The following is a 23,282-nucleotide window of genomic DNA, read 5'->3' as shown; positions in this document are numbered from 1 at the left end:
TCCAATGTCCCTCATAAATATGAATACAAAAATCATCAAGAAAATACCAGCAAACTGAACCCAGGAACATATAAAAAGAATTATACATCATGACTAAGTGGAATAATTCCAACACTGCAAGACTGGTTCATTTTGCAAAAATAAATTAATACAGTATACCATATATTAACAGAATAAAGGACCAAATATGCACAATTATTTCAATAGACATAAAACAGGCATTTGACAAAATTTAATACCCTTTCATGATTAAAAAAAAATACTCAACAAACTAAAAATAGAAGGGAATTTCTTCAGCCTGACAAAGGACAACTACTCTAAACCCATGGCTAACATCATATTTAATGGTGAAAGACTAAAAGCTCTCCCTCTAAGGTCAGGAACAAGAGAAGGATGTCTGTTCTCGTCAGTCTATTCAACATTGTACTGAAGGTTCTAGCCAGGGTAATTAAGCAAGAAAAGGAACTAAAAGACATCCAGAATTGAAAAGAAAGCACTAAAACTACCTGTTTGCAGGCGGTATTATCTTGTATATAGAGAACCCTAAGGAATCCACAAAAAGCTATTAACGTTAGTAAACAAGTTCAGCAAGGTTGCAGAATACAAGATCAATATATAAAAATCAATTACAGTTCCGTACACTGGCAATGAACAATCCAAAAATGAAATTAAGAAAAACAGCATTAAAAATACTCAGAAGTAAATTTAACAAATAGTTACCACTCATACCCTAAAAATTATTTTAAAATCATTGAAAAACAATTAAAGAAGACCTAAGTAAGTTGAAAGACATCTGTGTTCTTGGAGTTGAAGATTAAATAATGTTAAAGACAGCAATATTCCCCAAGTTGATCTAAAAATTTAATTCAATTCTTATCAAAATCCCAGCTGGATTTTTTGGAGAAATTGCCAAGCTGGTTCTAAAATTCAAATAAAAATGCTAGGTATTCAAAATGGCCAAAACAAAGAACAAAGTTGGATCACTTACACTTCTCAATTCGGAACTTAAAAACTATAATAATCTAGAGTTATCAAGTATGAGTAATCAAATACGGTGTGGTACTGGTACAAAGATAGACAAGTAGATCAATGCAAGATGTATATGCATTGATCTAAAAGTACAGGAATATATTTTATGGTCAATTTTCAACAAGTATAACAAGAAAATTCAATGGGAAAAATAGTCTTTAACAAATGGTACTGGAACAAATGGATATCTACATGCAAACGAATAAATTTGGACCCCTATCTCATACCATATATAAAAATTAACTCAAAAATAAATCAAAGGCTTATATAAGAGCTAAAACAATAAAACTTGAGGCTGAGGTGGGAGGATTACGTGAGCCCAGGAGTTCAAAACTAGCCTGGGCAATATGATACCACAGCTCAAAAAAAAAAAAAAAAAAAAAAAAGACAGAAAAGAGAAGAAAAAAGAAAGTGAAAAGATAAACAATGAATGAAAATATTTGGAAATCCTACATCTGATAAGAGCCAAGTATTAGAATACATAAAGAACTCTTACAACTCAACAATAAAAGCCCAATAACTCATTTAAAAAATAGACAAAGGATATGAAAACATATTTCTTAAAAGAAGATATATGAATGGCCTATAAGCACATGAAAAGATGCTCAACATCATTAATCATTAGAGAAGTCTAAATCAAAACTAAAATGGGATACCATGTCACACTACAAGGCCACAATTTTAAAAAGACACATAATGACAAGTATTGGCAAAAATATGAAGAAAACGGAACCCTTATACAGTGCTGGTATGAATGCAAAGTGGTGTAAAATCAATTGGAACAGTTTGGTAGTTCATTAAAAAGTTAAACATAAAGCTACCATATGACCTAGCAACTCCACTCCTAGGTATATACCTAAAAGAACTGAAAACATTGGCTGGGCACGGTGGCTTACACCTGTAATCCCAGCACCTTGGGAAGCAAAGGCAGGCAGATCACGAGGTCAGGAGATCGAGACCATCCTGGCTAACACAGTGAAACCCCACCTCTACTGAAAATACAAAAACTTAGCCAGGCATGGTGACACGCGCCTGTAGTCCCAGCTACTCGGGAGGCTGAGGCAGGAGAACTGCTTGAACCTAGGAGGCAGAGGTTGCAGAGAGCCGAGATTGTGCCACTGCACTCTAGTCTGGGTGACAGAGCAAGACTCTGTCTCAAAAAAAAAAAAAAAAAAAAAAAAATGAAACTATATGTCCACACAAAACTTGTATACAAATACATAGAGTAGCATTATTCATAATTATGCATAAAGTAGAACTATCCCAAATGTCCATCAACTAATGAAAGAATAAACAAAATGGAGTATAGCCATACAATGAAATGTTATTCAGCAATAAAAAGGAATGAGGTTCTCATATATGTAATAGTATGGATGAACACTAAAAACATTATGCTAAATAAAGGAAGCCAGACACAAAGGCCATATATTATCAGATTCCATTTATATGGAATGTCCAGAATAGGTAAATCCATAGAGACAGAAGATAAATCAGTGGTTGCCAAGGACTAGAGGAAAGAGAAAGCAGAGAGTGAGTACTAATAGGTAGGAAGTCTCTTTCTGGGGGTGGTAAAAAAATGTTTTGGAATTATACAGTGGTGATGATTGCACAACCTTGTGAGTATATTAAAAACCATGGAATTGTACACTTTTAAAAGGTGAATTTTATGGTATCTGAGTTATAGTTCAATAAAAAATTTTAATTTATTTGTTTTTTGATACAGGGTCTCACTCTGTTGCCTAGAGTGATTGTGCAGTGGTGGCACAATCACAGCTCACTACAGCCTTAATCTCCTGGGCTCAAGAAATCCTCCCACCTTAGCCCCCAGAGTAACCTGGGACTACAGGCATGTACCACCATGCTTGGCTAATTTCCTTTTTTTTTTTTCTTTTTTTTTTTTTGTTTTTTTGAGACAGAGTCTCACTTTGTCACTCAGGCCGGAGTGCAGTGGCGCGATCTCGGTTCACTGCAACCTCCACTTCCCAGGTTCAAGCAATTCACAGTCTCAGCCTCCCAAGTAGCTGGGATTTCAGGCCTGCACCATCATGCCTGGCTAATTTTTGTATTTTCAGTAGAGACGGGTTTTCGCCATGTTGGTCAGGCTGGTCTTGAACTCCTGACCTCAAGTGATCCACCCACCTCGGCCTCCCAAAGTGCTGGGATTACAGGCGTGAGCCACCATGCCCAGCCATATTTTTAAAATTATTTTTGTAAAGATGAGATCTCACTATATTGCCCAGGCTGGTCTCAAACTCCTGGGCTCAAGCAATCTTCTCACCTTAGTCTCCCAAAGTGCTGGGATTACATGTGTGAACCACCATGCCTGGTCTCAACAAAAATGTTTGAGTAGAACTGAAAAACTGAAGACTTCAAAGAAAGAATGATAAAAGTTACAACACAGTAAAATGTATTGGCTCAATGAATCCACTTTTTCTAGTCAGTCTCCACAGTTATCATACTACCTATATGGCTGTAAGATGTTTAATTCTTGACATTCTACTATAAGTAATTTAGAACACGTTATACACCTTATTATAGTATCAAGGTATCAACGTTGGCTCATTAAAGTTTTGCAGGGCACAAACTAATTGCTTTAGTAATGTACTGAGAATCTCCACAAGGAACTAACTATATATTCTAAAGTTGTGTTTTAATGGACTAGATTATGGAAAACTGAATATGTAAAATTTAAAGACTGCTTAGATTTAAAATTGGTAAACAATAATAATGATTACATCATTTCACTGATATGTCCCCAGAAATCTGTATTTTGCCATAATATTCAGGTCAAGAAAGAACTATCAAAATAGAAATGAATAAAAAAATAGAGAGGGAAGGAAAGGGCTAAAGTCCAAAGAAAATTAAACACATCTTGGCTAAACAGTTGTGTTGAAAAACAATTTCTTATCTTGCAATTAAGAACCGATTTCTTTCTGAAAGACACAGGACATTGGGTTAATAGATTTCTTTAAAAGAAAATCTGTTTTGGCTATTGAAACATTAAAAGAACAGAACGTCTGTTTTGCAAGTAAAGACAGATTGTGCAAAAGAATCAAATATCAAACCACCGATTAGACTAGCATTTAATCTGTTCTATTTAAATTTTCAATAAAAGTGAAGTTCAATTCTTGAAATTATAGTTCAGCTAAAAATATTTAACCCCAGGAACACTTAACACTGAAATAATCTTACAGTATAAATGAGGTAATTATTAGCATATTTTAATTATTTTTAATTCTACTTGATATCTATATCAAAACCAGGTTGTAAAGCACTATATACTCTAAAAATCATTTAAAAAGTATTATAAAAGGGAAAACTCACCATCCATGAATTCTGTACATATTGAAATCCTATTTTCTACAAAAAATGCTCCATAAAATCCAATGATATATGATGAATCACACTGTAACAAAAATAAGACAAAAGTAGTTATAAACCTGCAAGTCAATAACATAGGCATGCTTTACAAATAAAAATTATGAAAAAAATTACCTTATAAAGAATTTCCAATTCAGACATAATTTGCTTCTGAAGTTCCAGTGTAATATCTAGTAGTATGACCTAAATATAGAAAGGTATTAATATTTATTCACCTTCTAATTATATTAGCTATAATCACTATGAAATATAAGAACTAAAAAAATGGTAGTTCCTTTATTCTTCCCCACTTCCTTCTTCTTACCACTATAATTCCCAGTAATACAAACTGTATCTGCATCTGTCTAACCTTTTGTCCTTCTGAACTGGGGGAGGTGGTACAGAAGTGATTGATGGGACCAAAGAAAAAAGCCAGGTCTCAAAGGTCAACAGTAATGGCTTTAAAAGTCAGTTAAGTTATAACACTCTTAATTTATGCACTCTATTTTGGCCACGCTGGCTATTTTCAAAAGAGGAACATAGGAATGACCCTTAAACCAATATAAAAGAATTGTCTTGGCCGCGTGCAGTGGCACACGCCTGTAATCCCAGCACTTTGAGAGGGAGGTTGAGGTGGCAAGGTACCTGAAGGCCAGGGGTATATGGCCAGCCTAAGCACCATAGCAAGATCCCATCTCTACAGAAAAAAAAAAAAATTACCTGGGTATAGTGTGATCAGGTGGTCCCAACCTACTTGGGAGGCTGAGGTGGGAGGATCACTTGAGCCCAGGAATTTGAGGCTAAAGTGAGCCATGATTGTACCACTGCACTCTCACCTGGGTGACAGAGCGAAATCCTGTCTTTTAAAAAAAAAGAACTATATTGTGATTTGTGATCAGACACTAGGCAATAAGCAGAGAGGATGATGAATAAAAATGACATTTTATTTATTTAGAGACACAGTCTCATGCTGTCACTCAGGCTGGAGTGCAGTGGGGCAATCTTGGTTCACTGCAACCTCTGCCTCCCAGGCTTAAACAAACCTTCCAACCTCAGCCACCGAGTAGCTGGAACCACAGGCGTGCCACCATGCCCAGCTAATTTTTTGCATTTTTGGTAGAGATAGGGGTTTCATTATGTTGCTCAGGCTGGTCTCGAACTCCTGAGCTCAAGTAATCTGCCCACCTGAGCCTCCCAAAGCACTGGCGTGAGCCACCACACCTGGCCAAAAAATGACTTTTTTTTTCTTGAGACAGAGTCTTGTTCTGTTACCCAGGCTGGAATGTGGTGCCACGGTCTCTGCTCACTGAAACCTCTGTCTCCTGGGTTCAAGCAACCTGTCTCCTGGGCTCAAGTGATTCTCCTGCCTCAGCCTCCCGAGTAGCTGGGATTACAGGCGCCTGCCACCACACCCGGCTAATTTTTGTATTTTTAGTAGAGACGGGGTTTCACCATGTTGGCCAGGCTGGTCTTGAATTCCTGACCTCAATGATCCGCTCACCTCAGCCTCCCAAAATGCTGGGATTACAAGTGTAAGCCACCATGCCCAGCCAAAAATGACATTTTAAGTGGGGTTTTTAGTTATGAGAGAAATAAGGAGTTTTAAAAATATATCATCTTTTTTTTTCCCCCCCCAGTCAGGTAATGTTCTTTGCTGATACTGTTATAGAAAGTTAAAGCTTAAAGAAATCTTATTTCATTAACTCCCTTCTTTTGAGTGAGGAGGAAACCAGGTTTCCTTCCCAGGAGCCACAGAGCCTGGGAATGGTAGGACCCTCTCCTCTGGACTCAGTCTCATGGGCTTTTCAATACTTTATGGTTTATTTAAAATATCAATCACTGAGTGATATTACCCATAGTGATTTATAACCCATAAATGTAAAACATTTATAAACTTATCTAGAATAAATTCTAGTTTATTTCAAACACATATTTTTTAAAGAAAGAAGACCATACTGCTCAAATTCTACTCAGCATGTCAGTGAAAATAATTCAAGAGTAATTGTTTTATTTATTTATTTAGAGACGGAATCCTGCTCTGTTGCCCAGGCTGGAGTGTAGTGGCACGATCTTGGCTCACTGCAACCTCCAGCTCCTGGGTTCAAGCCATTCTCCTGCCTCAGCCTCCCGAGTAGCTGGGATTACAGGCACTTGTCACCACACTTGGCTGATTTTTGTATTTTTAGTGCAGACAGGGTTTCACCATGTTGGCCAGGCTGGTCTTGAACTCCTGACCTCGGGTGATCCACCTGCCTCAGCCTCCCAAAGTGCTGGGATTACAAGCGTGAGCCACCATGCCCAGCTTGTTTTTACTTTAAAAAGGCAGTGAGGAGAATAAAACAGGTGGAAAACAATTTTTATGATTTGTGGCAGACTCTAGACATTTTTAGACAAAAACTTAACATTCAGAATTACTATGATAGTGTAGTTATATACCATTCGACTTTGAATTACATTTTGTATTACAACTGAAGAACATATATATAATCATACTGAAGAAAAAAACCACAAATGATGCATTGTAAACTGCTGATAGAGCAAGGAAAGAAAAGGACAATTCTAAAGTACATTTTATAGTCCTGACATTGGCCAGGTATTGATTTGGGGTAGGGGAAGGTGGGGGGAAGAAAGGCAAAGGTGGTTTCTATCCAGAGTTTGCGGCTGGGCGTGGTGGCTCACTCCTGTAATCCCAGCACTTTGGAAGGCTGAGGTGGGAGGATCATGAGGTCAGGAGATCGAGACCATCCTGGCTAACACGGTGTACCCTGTCTCTACTAAAAATACAAAAAAATTAGTCACGGCATGGTGGCGGGCGCCTGTAGTCCCAGCTACTTGGGAGGCTGAGGCAGAAGAACGGCATGAACCCAGGAGGCGGAGCTTGCAGTGAGCCGAGATCATGCCACTGCACACCAGCCTGGGCGACACAGCAAGCCTCTGCCTCAAAAAATAAAAATAAAAAAAGTTTGCTTTGGGGTTATTTATAAAAGCTCTCAGGAAACTAGACTGTAAGTGTAATACAAAACTGCCAAGAAACATTTAAACACTTCTCCTGATCAATAGTCATTTGCCAACAATATTCACTTACATTTTTGTTCTTGTGTAAAACTTACCAACAAAATTAATTCATCTAGCGTCAGTTCAATCCTACGGCATAAAATATTCCTACTATGATGACAAGTACCAGGAATCTCTCACTCTAAAAATCTCTGCTAAAAGGAGTGAAGTTATTATTGACCTTAAATCAATGGTTCTCAACCCTGGCCTCAAATCATAATACCTAGGGCACTTAAAAAAAAATTCCAAGGTGCAGGCTTTACCCCAAAACAACAGAATGAGAATCCCTGGGGTTGGGCCCACATCTTTGTTATTTTGTAAAGCTCCCCAGGTAATTCCTAATCCAAAGTAAGCTTGAGAACCATTTATTTAAGGTTTCAAAAATGTCATTTATTCAGTGCTAAGATATATGACTATTAAGATATATTGCATCTCCAGGCCACCACCAACCTAGAAATGACATGATTCCACATTGCTAGCCAACATCATGGAATTAACCCCAAACTACTGGCTGTGAATATATCATTCCCTTAATCAAGAACCTTAATTGTGTTCCCATCGCCTACAATAAAGTTAAAACTCTAGCAGGACATTCAAGGAATTCTTCCATAATACAGACAACTTATTCTAACTCCTCTTCCCACTACTCCCACCACAAACCCACCCTTCATGTGAAATCAGATGACATTTCCTGGTGTACACATATATCCTGTGCTTTCCCTACTTCCAGCCTTTGCTCCTGCTGTTCCCTCTACTTGGGGTGTGCTTCCTCTCTCCACTCCAGGCACTGACTAAAAAAATCCTGTTCTATCTTTTAGACCCAGCTTGAATGCCACCACTGCCTCCATGAAGCTCACCTCAAAGCCCTCCATCAAAATTAATGTCTAGCTCTGGCCTTCAATATGTACATTCTGCATGTATCCCTCATCTCCTAAAAACGAAGTCTCAAGATTAGAGTGGCTATGAGCCTCTCAAGGGCAAGGGCTGAGTCTTGTACATTTTTCTATCCCCCGCTCAGCACTCCACACAGGGTCTAACTCACAGTAGTGCCTAGTAAGTGATGTGGGATTTAACTAAAGTCTTTACAACTATAATCCTCTTTATAAGAAGCTGTTTCTAGACAGAAGAAATAGATTGCTTGATTTCCACAACTGAATTTAAAATGAAAAACATACACCACCAAATAAATAAAAATGCCACACTGACCTAAAATGTAGTAAGGAATACTGTATTTGTGGAGCTAATCCGCTGTACTCTAATTTGTTTTGATCATTGTTGGTATTTGCTTTAGTCTAGAATAGTGGAGATTCGAAAATGATGGAAAAAAAGAATAAAGTAATTTCTGAGAACTTCAGAGGAAAAGTAAAACCCTCCTTAAAATAACTCTACTCAAATGCTCTCTATTTTCTGGGAGACTTGGCACTCTGGGTGGAAGGTTAATTCTCCTTCCCCTGGGTATTCTTGTGAGTGAGCTTTAAAACTGCTAAAAATAAACAAATCCAATTCCTTATTTGAAGGCAACGGCGAAAGCATGGCAAAGACTAATTTTCTTTTTGAAGTCCAAGAAAAGTACGGACTTCCTGAGTCTTCATTATTTTTTTTCTCCTTAGGAAGTGCTAAATGTTTCAAACTGGAGAGAATTTGAATATGAAGCATTCCATGGAGAAAGGGTTAAGTGAGAAACTGAAATACCTTAGTGCATTTCCACTGCTCTCCACTACACCTCCAGGACAAATAAGGATGAGTTGTCAAGTTAAATATAAGCAGTCAAGTGACTGAATTATAATTTACTCTGTGCTCAATTTAAATTAGTGTGAGGCTATTAAAATATACAGTATAAATACGGCAATTCATCACAAGCTGTCATGGATGACTTCATTTATTTGCTGGAGTGGCACACACTTCACTAAAGGGAAAGAGAGCAAAATCACAGGTCAAATTAAGCTGCTATTCTGTTTTAATTCACTTATTTAATCTGTGGCAACATAATTGTCTTTTACAGTATGTACAACTCAGAAAGGAAATTTGGGAGGATTATAGCCAGTATACAAATGATTAATCAAATGGTCCATTTAAATGCTAGTTTAAAAGCAGCAGAAATCCAAAGCAGTCAAAGAATGATAATCAGCACATGCAATATACAATGCTAAGAAATTTTTTGTTAGATGGATTTTTCCCACTTACAAAACAAACAATACTGGGAAATATATTAAATCCTCCAAGCATTACTACTTGAAAGATTTTATAGAATACATTAATGGTATAAAAAGGTTCTGTTTACAAGATGGCTAACAGTATTTTTGTTTTCTGCTCTACTTATCTGCAATTGTCTTGACCAGCTACACCAAACAAACACACAAAAAGGTAAAAACACATTTCATGAATTACATATGGTCATTATGAAATAGTTACCTTTAAAATGTGATTAGCATCATTTTCAAAATGTTCTCTTTGAGGCAGAACATTTTCTAAATTCAATAGTGTAAAATAGAAATTCATGGTACATTATTATTTCCAAAATTCAACTTCTTTTAAAAATATCTTGTGATATATTCCTACCTCAGAAGTCTAAAAAGGGAAACATTTACAATATACTTTTTTGTCTAAAAAATAAGAAAATTTACAAGCATAACATGAGAAACATTTTGAGTAGGAAAAGTAACAGATTTTCAAGGACTCATCTAATTGTGCCCACAGACATTCAAAGTGTGGGTCAAACTGACTACCCTACTTGGAAAATTAAATTTCCCTCATCATTCCATGCAGGCGTCAGACCCTGCAGATGATTCTGTTTGAACAAGGACTGTGATGTGCTGCTCTTCGCAATCCTTCTGTGACACCAGCAGCCCCGTTTCACAGCTGAGGTCACTGGGAGGTTCAAGTGACATGCTTGAAGTCACACAAAAGTCAGGAGAGGGTCAGGAAAAGATCAAATACGCTTCTAACTCTTAACCTTCCATTTCACCCTTTAATATAAAAAAAAGCTACAAAATATTCTGGGTGAGAGCAATGGTCCATGTAAAGAATGCTATGAGATATTTTGTACGTGAGCTGAACCTGCTTTTAAGACGTTACTTTAAAAGATGAATGAACTAAAGAACAAACAGAAGAACAAAAATTTATTCATTCAGTCATTCAACAAATTATGTGTTGAACACTTACTCGTTATGTGTAATACTTTGTACTATACCTTGTACGCAAGGATCTGCAGGAATCACGGAGTAAGGCAAGAAGATAAATAAGATTTGTTTCCCACTTACAAAAAGATTTCAATATAATAGGGGAAATGTATAGGTATACTAACAGCAAAATACAAGGCAGTTGGTGATAACACCCTTAAAAGGCATATACAGGGAATTCTAGAAAGGTTCAAAGAAGAAAATGAGTGAGTGAGAGATAGACCATATGTGACAGGGCTTATCCAGAAAAGTTCAATGGAAGAGCAGGCTTTTCAGCTGATCCTTGAAGGGTGTTAAAGATTTTGATAGGTGGAGATACGGGTGAAAGCATTCTAATTAGAGAGGAATACGTGAATCAAAGTGTTGAAGTGAGAAAGTACCTGAGTTCAGATAAGGCAATGAGTTCAACCTAAAAGACACACAGGATTGAAACATGTAAGATAATGCTATAAAAGCTGACTGATGACATATAGTGGAGGATCTTGAATTCCATCCTCTAAAGTCTTTAGTTTATCTGGGAAGTGACGTGAAGCCTCTGAAGACTTTTGAGAGGGAAAGAAATGTGACCAGGATGATCCTTGGAAAGGCAAATCTGAGAGCAGTGAGCAGCACCGGCAGGGGGTCACAGGCACTTAGGACAAGACTACCCAGGTTTAAATCCTGGCTCTACTACTTATCAGTTGTGGGACCTTGGGCAAGTTATTTAACTTCTCTGTGCCTCAGCTTTTGTAAAATGGGAATCAATAAGAGTTACAAAAGGTTGTTGTGAGTATTAATTTTAAAAATGCATGCAAAATGCTTAGCATTGCATAAATCATCAATAAATGGTAGCTTCTATTTACTGAGAACAATTCAAAATCTGGTATACATGTCTGACAAGAAAAAAGCCAAGCATCTGGATTAGAGTGGTGTAAGGAAAGGAAAGGGATATTAGATCTTTGTCAGACGCATAGTTTCCAAAAATTTTCTCCCATTCTGTAGGCTGTCTGTTCACCCTGTTTATAATTTCCTTTGCTGTGCAGCTCTTTAGTTTAATCAGATCCCATTTGTCGATTTTTGTCTTTGTTGCAATTGCTTTTGGTGTCTTCATCATGAAATCTTTATCCCATTCCTATGTCCGGAATGGTATTTCCTAGGTTGTCTTCCAGCGTTTTTGTACTTTGGGTTTTACATTTAAGTCTTTAATTCATTTTGAGTTAATTTTTTGTAATAAAGGGGTATAAGGAAGGGGTCTATAGAAATTTGTAAGAAAAAAACAACCCCATTAAAAAGTGGGCAAAAGGCATGAACAGACACTTTTCAAAAGAAGATATACATGAGGCCAACAATCATATGGAAAAACGCTCAACATCACTGATCATTTGAGAGATGCAAATCAAAACCACAATAAGACACCATCTCATATCAGTCAGAATGGCTATTACTAAAAAGTCAAAAAATAACAGATGCTGGCAAGGTTGTGGAGAAAAAGGAATGCTTCTACACTGTTGGAGGGAGTGTAAATTAGTTCAACCATTGTGGAAGACAGTGCATTGATTCCTCAAAGACCTAAAAACAGAAATACCATTTGACCCAGCAATCCCATTACTGGGTATATACCCAAAGGAATATAAAGCATTCTATTATAAAGACACATGCATGCAAATGGTCATTGCAGCACTATTCACAATAGCAAAGACATGGAATCAACCTAAATGCCCATCACTGATAGACTGGATAAAGAAAATGTGGTACATACACACCATGGAATACTATGCAGTCATAAAAAACAATGAGATAATATCCTCTGAAGGAACATCGATGGAGCTGGAGGTCATTATCTTTAGCAAACTAACACAAGAACAGGACACCAAATACTGCATGTTCTCACTTATAAGTGGGAGCTAAATTATGAGAACACATGGACACATAGGGGGAAACACCACACACTGTGGCCTATCAGAGGGTGGAGGGTGAGGCAGGGAGAGGATCAGGAAGAATAACTAATAGGTACTAGGCTTAATACCTGGGTGACAAAATAATCTGTACAACAAACCCCCATGGCACAAGTATACTTATATAACAAACCTGCACATGTACTCCAGAACTTAAAAGCTAAATTAAAAAAAAAGAAAGGAAGAGGTACTAAAACACACACACACACATATACACACACACACACACACACAAATCAACAGGCTTCCAGACATTGGACATTAGCCAGAATGGGGCAGTGATCCCTGAAAGATGAAAACAAATGAGATGAACCCTATGATTGCTCAGCTTGCTGACCAGAGAGGTTCCAGGCCCCAGTGCAGGGAGGGGAACCCAGGCAGAGATAAGCCATCTCCCTAAGGTGAGAAGACAAAACTGAGAGTCTGAGGAGGCCAAGGAAGCTAGAGAAGCAGAGGGCAGAGAGCTGGCAGAGGACCTGAGGGAGAGCGCTCCAGAGATCTGCCGAGCGGGTCCTGGAGTCTTCAGCTGAGTAATGAATGATCTGTACATAGATGTCAGGAGATCACCTGAGGCCAGGGAGAGAACCACCAGAAAGGCTCAGAAGAAACAATCTTCAGATTAATACTGAGCAAGAAAAGTTTGTGTTCCCACCAGTCAGTGTGGAAAACCTTGCAATTCCCAAGGCACTGGGTAGAGTACTCAAAAGAGTACTACCTCAGTTGCACCGGGAAAATTAGCTCTAGACTAACCACTGGGCTGGTACTGTCTAATAAAACTTAAAAGCAAGCCTTGAAAGAATAAAATTATTTAAAAGTCACTAAATACCATCTCTGTATTAGTCAGGGTTCTCTAGAGGGACAGAACTAATAGGATAGATGTATATATGAAGGGGAATTTATTAAGGAGTATTGACTCACAGGATCACAAGGTAAAGTCCCATAATAGGCCATCTGCAAGCTGAGGAGCAAGGAAGCCAGTCCCAGTCTCAAAACCTCAAAAGTAGGGAAGCCAACTTCAGTCTATGGCTGAAGGCCTGAGAGCCCCTGGCAAATCACTGGTGTGGGTCCAAGAGTGCAAAAGCTGAAGAACTTGGGAGTCTGATGTTTGAGGGCAGGAAGTATCCAGCATGGAAAAAGATGAAGGCAGGAAGACTCAGCAAGTCAAGTCCTTCCAACTTCTGCCTGCTTTTATCCTAGCCACACTGGCAGCTGATTAGATGGTGCCCGCCCAGATTGTAGGTAGGTCTGCCTCTCCCAGCCCACTGACTCCATGTTAATCTCTTATGTTAACATTAACTCAAATGTTAATCTCTGTGAATGTTAACACCTTCACAGACACACCCAGAAACAATACTTTGCATCCTTCAATCCAATCAAGTTAACACTCAATATTAACCATCACAATCTCAGAATAAAGTTCAAAAATATTTAAAGCAGAGCAAAAATATCCAGCACCCATGCCACATGTCTGGTATCCAATAAAAAAATTATAAGGCATGACTGCTCTGCCTAAGCAGGGTAGCCCATTCTTTTATGCCTTTACTTTCTTAATAAACTTTCACTTAAAAAAAATTATAAGGTATGAAAAAAAAAAAGCAAAAAACACAACCCAAAGTGAGGAGAAAAGGAATCAGTCAAAACTGATCCAGATATGACACATATGATGGAATAAGTAGATAAGAAAGCAGAGGAGGCCAGGTGCCCTGGCTCACACCTGTAATCCCAGCACTTTGACAGGTGGAGGCCGGTGGATTGCTTGAGCCCATGAATTCGAGACAAGCCTGGGCAACGTGGCAAAACCCCATCTTTATTTATAAAAATAAAAAAAAAAGAAAGCAGAAGTTGTTTTGAACATGTTAAGCAGAGACATTAAAGATGTAAACACCAGCTTAACACCAGTGATAAAGAAAAAATCTTTTTTTTTTTTTTTTGAGACGGAGTCTCGCTCTGTCACCCAGGCTGTAGTGCAGTGGCCGGATCTCGGCTCACTGCAAGCTCCGCCTCCCGGGTTCACGCCATTCTCCTGCCTCAGCCTCCGGAGTAGCTGGGACTACAGGCACCCGCCACCTCGCCCGGCTAGTTTTTTGTATTTTTTAGTAGAGATGGGGTTTCACCGTGTTAGCCAGGATGGTCTCGATCTCCTGACCTCGTGATCCACCCGTCTCGGCCTCCCAAAGTGCTGGGATTACAGGCGTGAGCCACCACGCCCGGCCAAAGAAAAACTCTTGAAAGCAGCCAGAAATGAAGCCAATTCTAATGTACAGAAAAACAAAGATTTAAAATGACAGTAAACTTCTCACTGGAAAGAAAGAAAACAGTGAAACGAAATCTTTAAAAAACTGAAAGAAAACAACAGTCAACCTAGAATTCTACATCCAGCAAAAATTAAAATACCTTCCAAAAATGAAAGTGAAATATAGATTTTTAGACATACAAAAGCTGAAAGAATACCAAAAGACCTACACTATATGAAATATAAAGGAAGAAGTCATTCAGACAGAAGGAAAATAATATACATGGAAATCTGAACCACACAAACGAATGAAGAGCACTGGAATTGGTAAATACATGAATAAAAATAAAATACTATTTTTCTTACTTTTTAAATGTCTTTAAAAGATAAATATCTAAAGCAAAAGTAGTGACAATGTATTTTGGGGTTTACAGCATATGATGATGTAAAATGCATGACAATAAAACAAAGGCTGGAATGAGGGAAATGAAAATACACCATTGTAAGATTTCTAGACTATAAAGTGGTACAATACTATTTACATAGGGAGACTATGTTATGAATTCTAAAGCCATCACTTAAAAAGGGGGGCATACAGGCAGAACAAATAGAAAACAAAGAGCAAAGTGACAGATTTGAATCCAACCATATCAATAATCATATGAAATGTAAATAGTCACAATCCACTCACTTAAAAAGCAGAGATCATTCAACTGGATTAAAAAATAAGACCCAACTGTATGCTGCCTACATGAAATACATTTCAAAAATAATGACACAATAGGTTATAAGTAAAAAAAAATCATACTAACACTAGTCAAAATAAAGCCTATAATTTAATAGCAGACTATAAATTTCAGAGCAAATATGATCATGGACAAAAGTTACTTCATAATGTCAGTGAGGCCAATTCATCAAGAGGACCTAACAACCATAAATGAACCTAAGAATATATCTTCAAAAACATTAAGTAAAAAATAACAGAACTGTAGGCCATAATTATTGTTGAGTATTTCAACACCCCTCTTTCAATAACTGATAGAACAACTAGATAAAAATCAGCAAAGATATAGAAGAGTTGAATAACACTATCAGTTAACTTGATCTAATTGACATTATACAATACCCTACACAGTGGATGATACATTCTTTTTTTTTTTTTTTTTGAGATGAGGTCTTACTCTGTCACCCAGACTAGAATGCAGTGGTGCAATCATGGCTCACTGCAGTCTCAACTTCCTTGGCTCAGCGATCCTCCCACCTTAGCCTCCTAAGTAGCTGGGACTACAGGCACACACCACCATGCCCAGCTAATTTATTTTTTATTTTTTGTTTTTTGTAGAGATGGGGTTTTGCCATGTTGCCCAGGCTGGTCTCATATTCCTGAGTTCAAGTCATCTACCTACCTCAGCCTCCCAAAATGCTGGGATTACAGGCACAAGCAGGTTATACATTCTTTTCATGTTTACAAGGACTGTTTACCAAAATAGATCATATTCTGAGCCATAAGTCTCAACAAATTTAAAATAATTCAAGTCATAGGAAGGGTGCTCTGTAACCACAATGGAATTAAATTAGAAATCAGTAATAGAAAGATGGAACATCTCCAAATATTTGGAAACAAAATAACACACTTCTAAGAATTAAAAATTCTGCCTGTTTTGAAGAAACGGTAAATTTTTCTTAGATTATGACTTATATAAGTTACGTGGTTTTCGCCTAAACGACCAACAAGCTCAGGGCTACATAAGCGTTTAATCACGATAATCCTATCTGCTCTTAAATCATCCATTGATTCAACTCAGTGTGAGTATCTACTATATTTTATAGAATCTAGAGATACAAAGTGAATATAGTACAGTTCTTGTCGTAAAGTCCAGTTTAATGGTCAGGTCTAGTGAACAGTACATTTGTCAATCTCAACTATTTTCATTTACTGACAGTCTCTACTTTCCTAACAGCTATTCTGTAAATATGTCCTTTCTTTAAAATTGCTTTTAATCCTTTCAGAAAAAGCTGTTGGCCCCTTGCCACACCCAACTAATGCATAATAATTTTAATATTAGTCTATATAAACATAATTCAAAATGTATGAAATTATGAAAAATGTATAATGTACTTGGCAAGGCCAAATAATGATAGATTTCTGGATGATTTATAACACTGTTCCCCTCTCCTGGAGTAAATAACCTAGAGTTGACTATCTTTAAATGTATCATCAGCAACAATCTAAGACTTCTGACAAAAAAGGAACAAAAAAGTAACTCAATGGATGGGAAAATAGTGCTCAAGTTTTAGTGAAAGTATTCTCTTAGTGAAAAGGGAGCTCAGGAGGTACAGAAAAGTTAATCCAATGCCAAGGCACACAACAGAGCTACACACTCAGTGAGCACCAAGGTGGTACGACCGAGCCACACTCAGTGAGCGCCGAGGTGGTACGACAGGGCCGCGTTCAGTGAGCACCGAGGTAGTATGACAGAACTGCATTCAGTGAGCTGAGCGCCTCTGTAAAATGTGGGGGCTGTAACCCGTGATCTCCAAGGTCTCTTCCAGTTCTACAATTCTATGGACCTATATGGCTGAATTGTCAAAGAAAATATCTCAAAGGAAGCTCTGTTGTACCCCCTCACAAGTTATTTAACTTATTAAAACTAAACTTGATAATGCCACATAACACATTCTAGGTGCTGTACTAGATGTGACATGGAAGAAGAACTCTCGATTTCATCAGCAGTCAGAGGCTCTGAGTCTTAGTTTCGGTTTCAACTTACTAAAAGGTATAAGCAATTCTAATGTAATTGCTCTGATTCTTAGTTTCCTAGATGAGAAAAAAGATGCAGAAATATATGCTATGCAACTGTTAGAGAAAGAGACCAATTTCTCACTGTGGATAGCTAAAAAGGCGTCTTGGAGACAAACCATGAAAAGATAGATGGAAATCAGAGGGATGAGCAATGTTAGTAAGTTGTATAAAAGTTGCATGGTGTAACAGAGATGGGCTTTGAAGGCAGATGAACATTTTACAACCTGGCCTTATCCCTTCCAACTCTGTGATCTTTGACAATTCAGCTTTCTGAGTTTCAGTCTCCTAATCTAAAATAGACAGGCTTACTATGTAATTTTAAGGATTAAATATAATAGTTATAAAACATCTAGCATAGCTGGGTGTGGTGGCTCATGCCTATAATCCCAGGACTTCGGGAGGCTGAGACAGGAGGATCACTTAAGCCCAGGAGTTCGCGGCCAGCCTGGGAAACATAGTGAGATCCCGTCTCTACAAAATATAAAGAAAATTAGCCAGGCATGGTGATGCACACCTGTGGTCCAACTACTCAAGGGACTGAGGTAGGAGGATCTCTTGGATGTGGGAGGTGGAAGCTGTAATGAGCCTAGATCACGCCACTGCACTCCACCCTGGATGACAGAGCAAGATCCTGTCTCAATCAAAAATAAAAAAATAAATAAAAAATTTAAAAATCTAGCATAATACACAAAAAATAAAAACTTTAATTACTAAAGGCCTGTAGACCGGAGATAAAAGGCATGACAGGAAGTAACAGATTGGTAAAGCAGAGGGCATGTTTATAAAGGTAGGTGGGTGCCAATATGTAGAGGGCCTGAACAATTTGTGGGGAAGGTCGGGGGCAAGGCAGGCCTGACCAGTTTGTTAGCTAACGGCCCAGAATTGGAAATGGGGTTCTGTAGGGTTAGGACTTCATTAGCAAAGGCTTCAGTCGTAAGTGCAATTCAAGACAGAGTCCATTAAGGAAATCTGAGATTTAAAATAATGGGAAGATCAAGCATCAGCAGTGGCAGAGATTAAATCCAAAGTGACATGGCAGGACTGGGATGCTGAAGTTTGGCAGAGATGAAGTGTGAATTACGAACTGCATGGGAACAAGTGAGGAGCATCCTAGGTAACTGCTTGGAACGCCCCTGAGTTGTGTGTAGCCTAACTCTATTGGCAGGTGTGGTGCTTGGGTATTTCAGTATGCTGAAGGAGTCAGAAGCAAAGCAGACATCTTAGGCTTTATGTTGTACATGATTGAGGAAGGCAGTTAGCAAGACACGGTCAGATCTGTGATTTAACTTCTCAAATCTATGGCAGAGTAAAAGGTGCATAGGAAAAGAAAAGACCGAAAGTACAGTGAGGAAGTTATTTCAAAAGTCCAGGTAGGAGGTAATGTGAGCCCGATCCAAGACCAATGAGGATGGGAATAGAAAGAAAGTAGCAAATGGATATATTTCAGGGAAAAATTCTAACAGGATACAGCAATTCACAGGATGTGGCATATTTAAAGAAGGAAAAGGAATACATTACTAGTAAGGTTTTGAGCTGCATGACAAGGAAGATGGTGATGCCACTTAGCAGGGGACACAGAAAGACGTCTTCTCTTCTTGGCAAGAAGAATCACAATACACGGAGTTTACAACTGACTATTTTAAGGCATACTTAAAAGATCTTCAGGTGCCTGAATGTCACCAGAGGGCCACAGCTTCCCCTACCCACCATCTAAACTTTAAACCATTTCATCTCCTCTTTGACAGTATCTGTGACTCAAGCTAACAGAGGAAAGGAAAGGGGCGAACATCAAGAATTTCATAAAATGTATCCAGTACTTACCTTTACAGCTAATATTTTCCCACTGGGGACATGATATGCTCTATGGGAAGAAAAAAAACCAAAATCATTTGGGATCACTAAACAACCTACAAAATGGTTAAAGACGTGAATGTAAATCCAAACATTTCTGCAGCAATGGGATACATGGTACTTTCAAAGAACACTAACGACAGTAGTAATTTACATTTATATGGAGCTTAATGGTTTACGAAGTGATTTACTACACATTACCTTAAAATAACTCTCTGAGGTAATGCTGATACATTATTATCCTCCTTTTATAGATGAGAATTCTGAAGCACAGAGAAGTTAAACAGTTTGCCCAATGGCACAAAGTAACTAGTGGCAGAATGAGACCTCAAACCTAGGTCTTTTGGCTCCAGATCCCTTATGACTGTCACTGTGTGTGTGGGTTCTCTATGTTAAGCAGTATACAGAGCCATTTTGCTTTTTTTTTTTTTTCAATTTTTTTGCTTGTCTTTTGCCTGTTTTTTTGTTACACATACAGATAAACTATATCTTAACAGTTCATCAAAACAAGCTCAAAGGAACAGATATAGTGAAATAACTACAACTTAAATCAAGAAATATAAGTGTATTCATTTATGAAAAAGAACGAGAATAGGGTTTACAGAAATAAAATACCATTACTATCCATCAAGACCTTTTGTGTTTATCTGATTGACTGACTGACTGATTCAGACAGGGGCTCTCTCTGACACCCAGGCTGGAACGCAGTGGCGTAATCACAGATCACTGCAGCCTCAAACTCCTCGGCTCAAGCGATCCTCTCACTTCAGCCTCCTGAGTAGCTAGGATTATAGGCACATGCCACCATGCCCAGCTACTTTTTAATTTTTTTTGTAGAGACAGGGTCTCTGGATGTTGCCCAGGCTGGCCTAGAACTGCTGACCTCAAGTGATGCTCCCACCTCAGTCTCCCCAAGTGCTGGGATTACAGGAGTGAGCCACCGTACCTTTTATGTTTAAATGAAATGTGGCCTTTACACATATACTGTGGGGACTAGATATTCTGCACATTATTTAGAAACCATCTGCAACACATTTTTATACAATAAAAATTTCAAAATAAACCACATAACATAAACAAGCGTTGTTATTGCAAGCCCATGAAAATATTAATATAAGGAAGCAAGTTAGTTTCGCAGAACTAAAAATCTTGCCCTGTAGAGGATTTTATACACTAGCTAAGATCAGACGGCACTTCCTCTCATCTGGTGTTAAGATGGGAATGGCACAGGGAAAACGGGGAACAGAAGTTAGTGCCTCAGGAATTCCTCATCTTCACCTGCCCAGTTGTAAAACATATTTAATGAGCCCCCAAACTTCCCCTTTCTTAAAACAAAAATAAAACCAAAATTTACATAATCCACTACTGCCAACATGGAAACATCATTTTCTGCTGTTCTGCAGAAAATCTGGTTGCTCTGACAACTTTTTTTAAAGACATTTATTCAGCATCATGATCCGACTATTACATTTAGCAATCAATAGCATGGGTGCAAAAAAAAAAATCTACATTAAAACACTTTGTTGGAATGCTTTAAACTTTCCACAGAACAGGAACTAAACTAACCTGTTATACAATTAGAAAAATACAGTCCTTGAGTTTTTTGCCCATCCACATGAGTATCTGTCTAAAACATGTCTTCTTTGTACCAGCTAGGCCCTGCCACCACTGTGCTTGGCTGAGTTCACAAATCTGTTGTAACCTGTAGCTTCCCTGTCACTTCTCTGGCTCTCCTCTTTTGCTAAGCTTTGTTTCCTGGCGGTAATTATAATCTTCTACCACTGCCATAGCTACTGCTCCTACTGGAACCGCCATAGCCACCTTGGTTTTGTGGTTGGGCAAAGTATTGGCCTCCACCTCCATAGGGGCCAGAGCTTTTGCCTCCAAAGCTTCCTCCCTTCATGGGTCCGAAATTTGAAGACTGATTGTTGAAACTGCCAAAATCATTGTAGCTTCCACCACCTCCAAAATTGCTTCCATCATTACTAAATCCATTATAGCCATCCCCACTGCCACCTTATTCACCACCACCACCACCACAGCTGCCATTAAAGCCACCACGACCACTTAAGTTTCCTCCATGACCAAAGTTGTCATTCCCACTAAAACCACCTCCACAACTACCACCAAAGTTTCCAGAGCCACTTTGACCTCTGTGGCTGGCTGAAGCACTAGCCATCTCTTGCTTTGACAGGGCTTTCCTAACTTCACTGCTGTGGCCATTCACAGTATTGTATTTCTGAACGACAGTCTTATCCGCGGAGTCATGGCTATCAAAGGTTATAAAGGCAAAGCCCCTTTTCTTGCCACTGCCTCAGTCAGTCATGATTTCAATTACTTCAATTTTTCCATATTATTCAAAATAATCTTTTAGGTGATAGTCTTCAGTGTTTTTGTTTGTTTGTTTGTTTTTTAGATGGAGTCTCGCTCTGTTGCCCAGGCTGGAGTGCAATGGCATGATCTTGGCTCACCACAACCTCCACCTCCCAGGTTCAAGCAATGCTCCTGCCTCAGCCTCCCGAGTAGCTGGGATTACAGGTGCCCGCCACCACACCCAGTTAATTTTTGTACTTTTAGTAGAGACAGGGTTTCACCATGTTGGCCAGGCTGGTCTCGAACCCCTGACCTCGTAATCCAACCACCTCAGCCTCCCAAAGTGCTGGGATTACAGGTGTGGGCCACCGCGCCCGGCATTCAGTGTCTTCTTTAACCAACAAATATCTTTTTTACAGTTAAGTGGGCACCGGGTCTTTGACAATCTCCTCTTGAGAGAGCTCTCTTTGTTTCCACAGCTCTTCCATCCACCTTGTGCGGCCTTGTATTCGCAGCTGCATCCACCTCCTCCACAGTGGCATATGTGACAAACCCAAAGCCCCTGGAGCACTTGGTGCTTGGATCTCTCATGACCACACAGTCCGTGAGTGTTCCCCATTGGTCAAACTGGCTCCTCAGGCTCTCATCGGTTGTTTCAAAGTCCAGCCTCCAATGAAGGGCTTCCTCAGCTGTTCAGGCTCTTTAGGAGACTCTGACTTAGACATGATGGCAGGCAGAAGAGAGACTTTAAGGATGTTTCCTCTGCAGTGTCCACAGGCAGAAAGGACTGACAAAATTTTTTAACAGCTTTACTGAGATATAATTTATATATGATAACATTCACTTGTTTTAAGGGTACATTCAATACTTTTTCGTAAATTTACAGAGTTGAACCATCACTGACAAGAGTTTTTGAAGGTGACTGACTTATAGAAATAATTTAGTTATTAACAGCCTATAGGTATTTATAATATTGTTTACATGTAAAAAGTTACAAATTCAGGCAAGACTAGGAAACTACATATATAAAGCATATGTATATACTTATCCAAATATATGATTGTTATAAGAACTTACTCATTTTGCTTTTCCTACTTGAGTGGACAAAGGTCAAGCCAGTTATAGAAGGTAAACTTAACTTTTATTATATCAATTAATTATAAAGAAATTCAAGTATATCTCATTTAAAGGAAAAGCAAAATTACAAAAATCAGGTGACGATTGTTTACTTTACCAAAGAATTATTTAACCTTTGAAAATGTCTAAAGACATTCTCAAATAACAACCTCATTGGTATTTCTAAATACTACTTATAAAACTTTAATCAGATTGGGAGCAGTGGCTCATGCCTGTAATCTCAGCACTTTGGGAAGCCAACGCAGGAGGATCACTTGAACCCAGGAGATCAAGACCAGCCTGGGCAATGTAGGAAGACTCTGTCTTTAAAAAATAATAATAATAATTAGCTGGCATCGTGGTGTGTGCCTGTAGTCCTCTATAGTCCCCCTGTAGGGACTACAGGGGCT

At 38.5% G+C, this 23,282-nt stretch overlaps 1 protein-coding gene and 1 pseudogene across 19 annotated transcripts in view; both read right to left on the bottom strand.

The window, feature by feature from the left end:
• Positions 1–23,282, bottom strand: part of MAP2K5 (mitogen-activated protein kinase kinase 5) — a 264,267-nt gene that overhangs the window by 159,374 nt on the left and 81,611 nt on the right. For 17 of the 19 annotated variants that reach the window (XM_045395630.3, XM_065548107.2, XM_045395631.3 and 14 more), the window contains 3 exons: positions 19,414–19,453; positions 4,525–4,593; positions 4,354–4,435 (listed from right to left, as the gene is read on the bottom strand). In XM_045395630.3, coding sequence (XP_045251565.2) covers positions 4,354–4,435; positions 4,525–4,593; positions 19,414–19,453 — 191 coding nt within the window. Of the gene's footprint in view, positions 1–4,353; positions 4,436–4,524; positions 4,594–7,499; positions 8,092–9,135; positions 9,254–19,413; positions 19,454–23,282 lie in introns of those variants that run through there. The other 2 variants (XM_073996120.1, XM_073996119.1) reach the window with 2 other exon arrangements.
• Positions 21,091–22,596, bottom strand: LOC102118378 (heterogeneous nuclear ribonucleoprotein A1-like; annotated as a pseudogene).

The sequence above is a fragment of the Macaca fascicularis genome, chromosome 7, assembly GCF_037993035.2.
Source record: "Macaca fascicularis isolate 582-1 chromosome 7, T2T-MFA8v1.1".
NCBI classification, from domain to species: Eukaryota; Metazoa; Chordata; class Mammalia; order Primates; family Cercopithecidae; genus Macaca; species Macaca fascicularis.
This window is presented reverse-complemented; position numbering and strand designations above follow the sequence as displayed.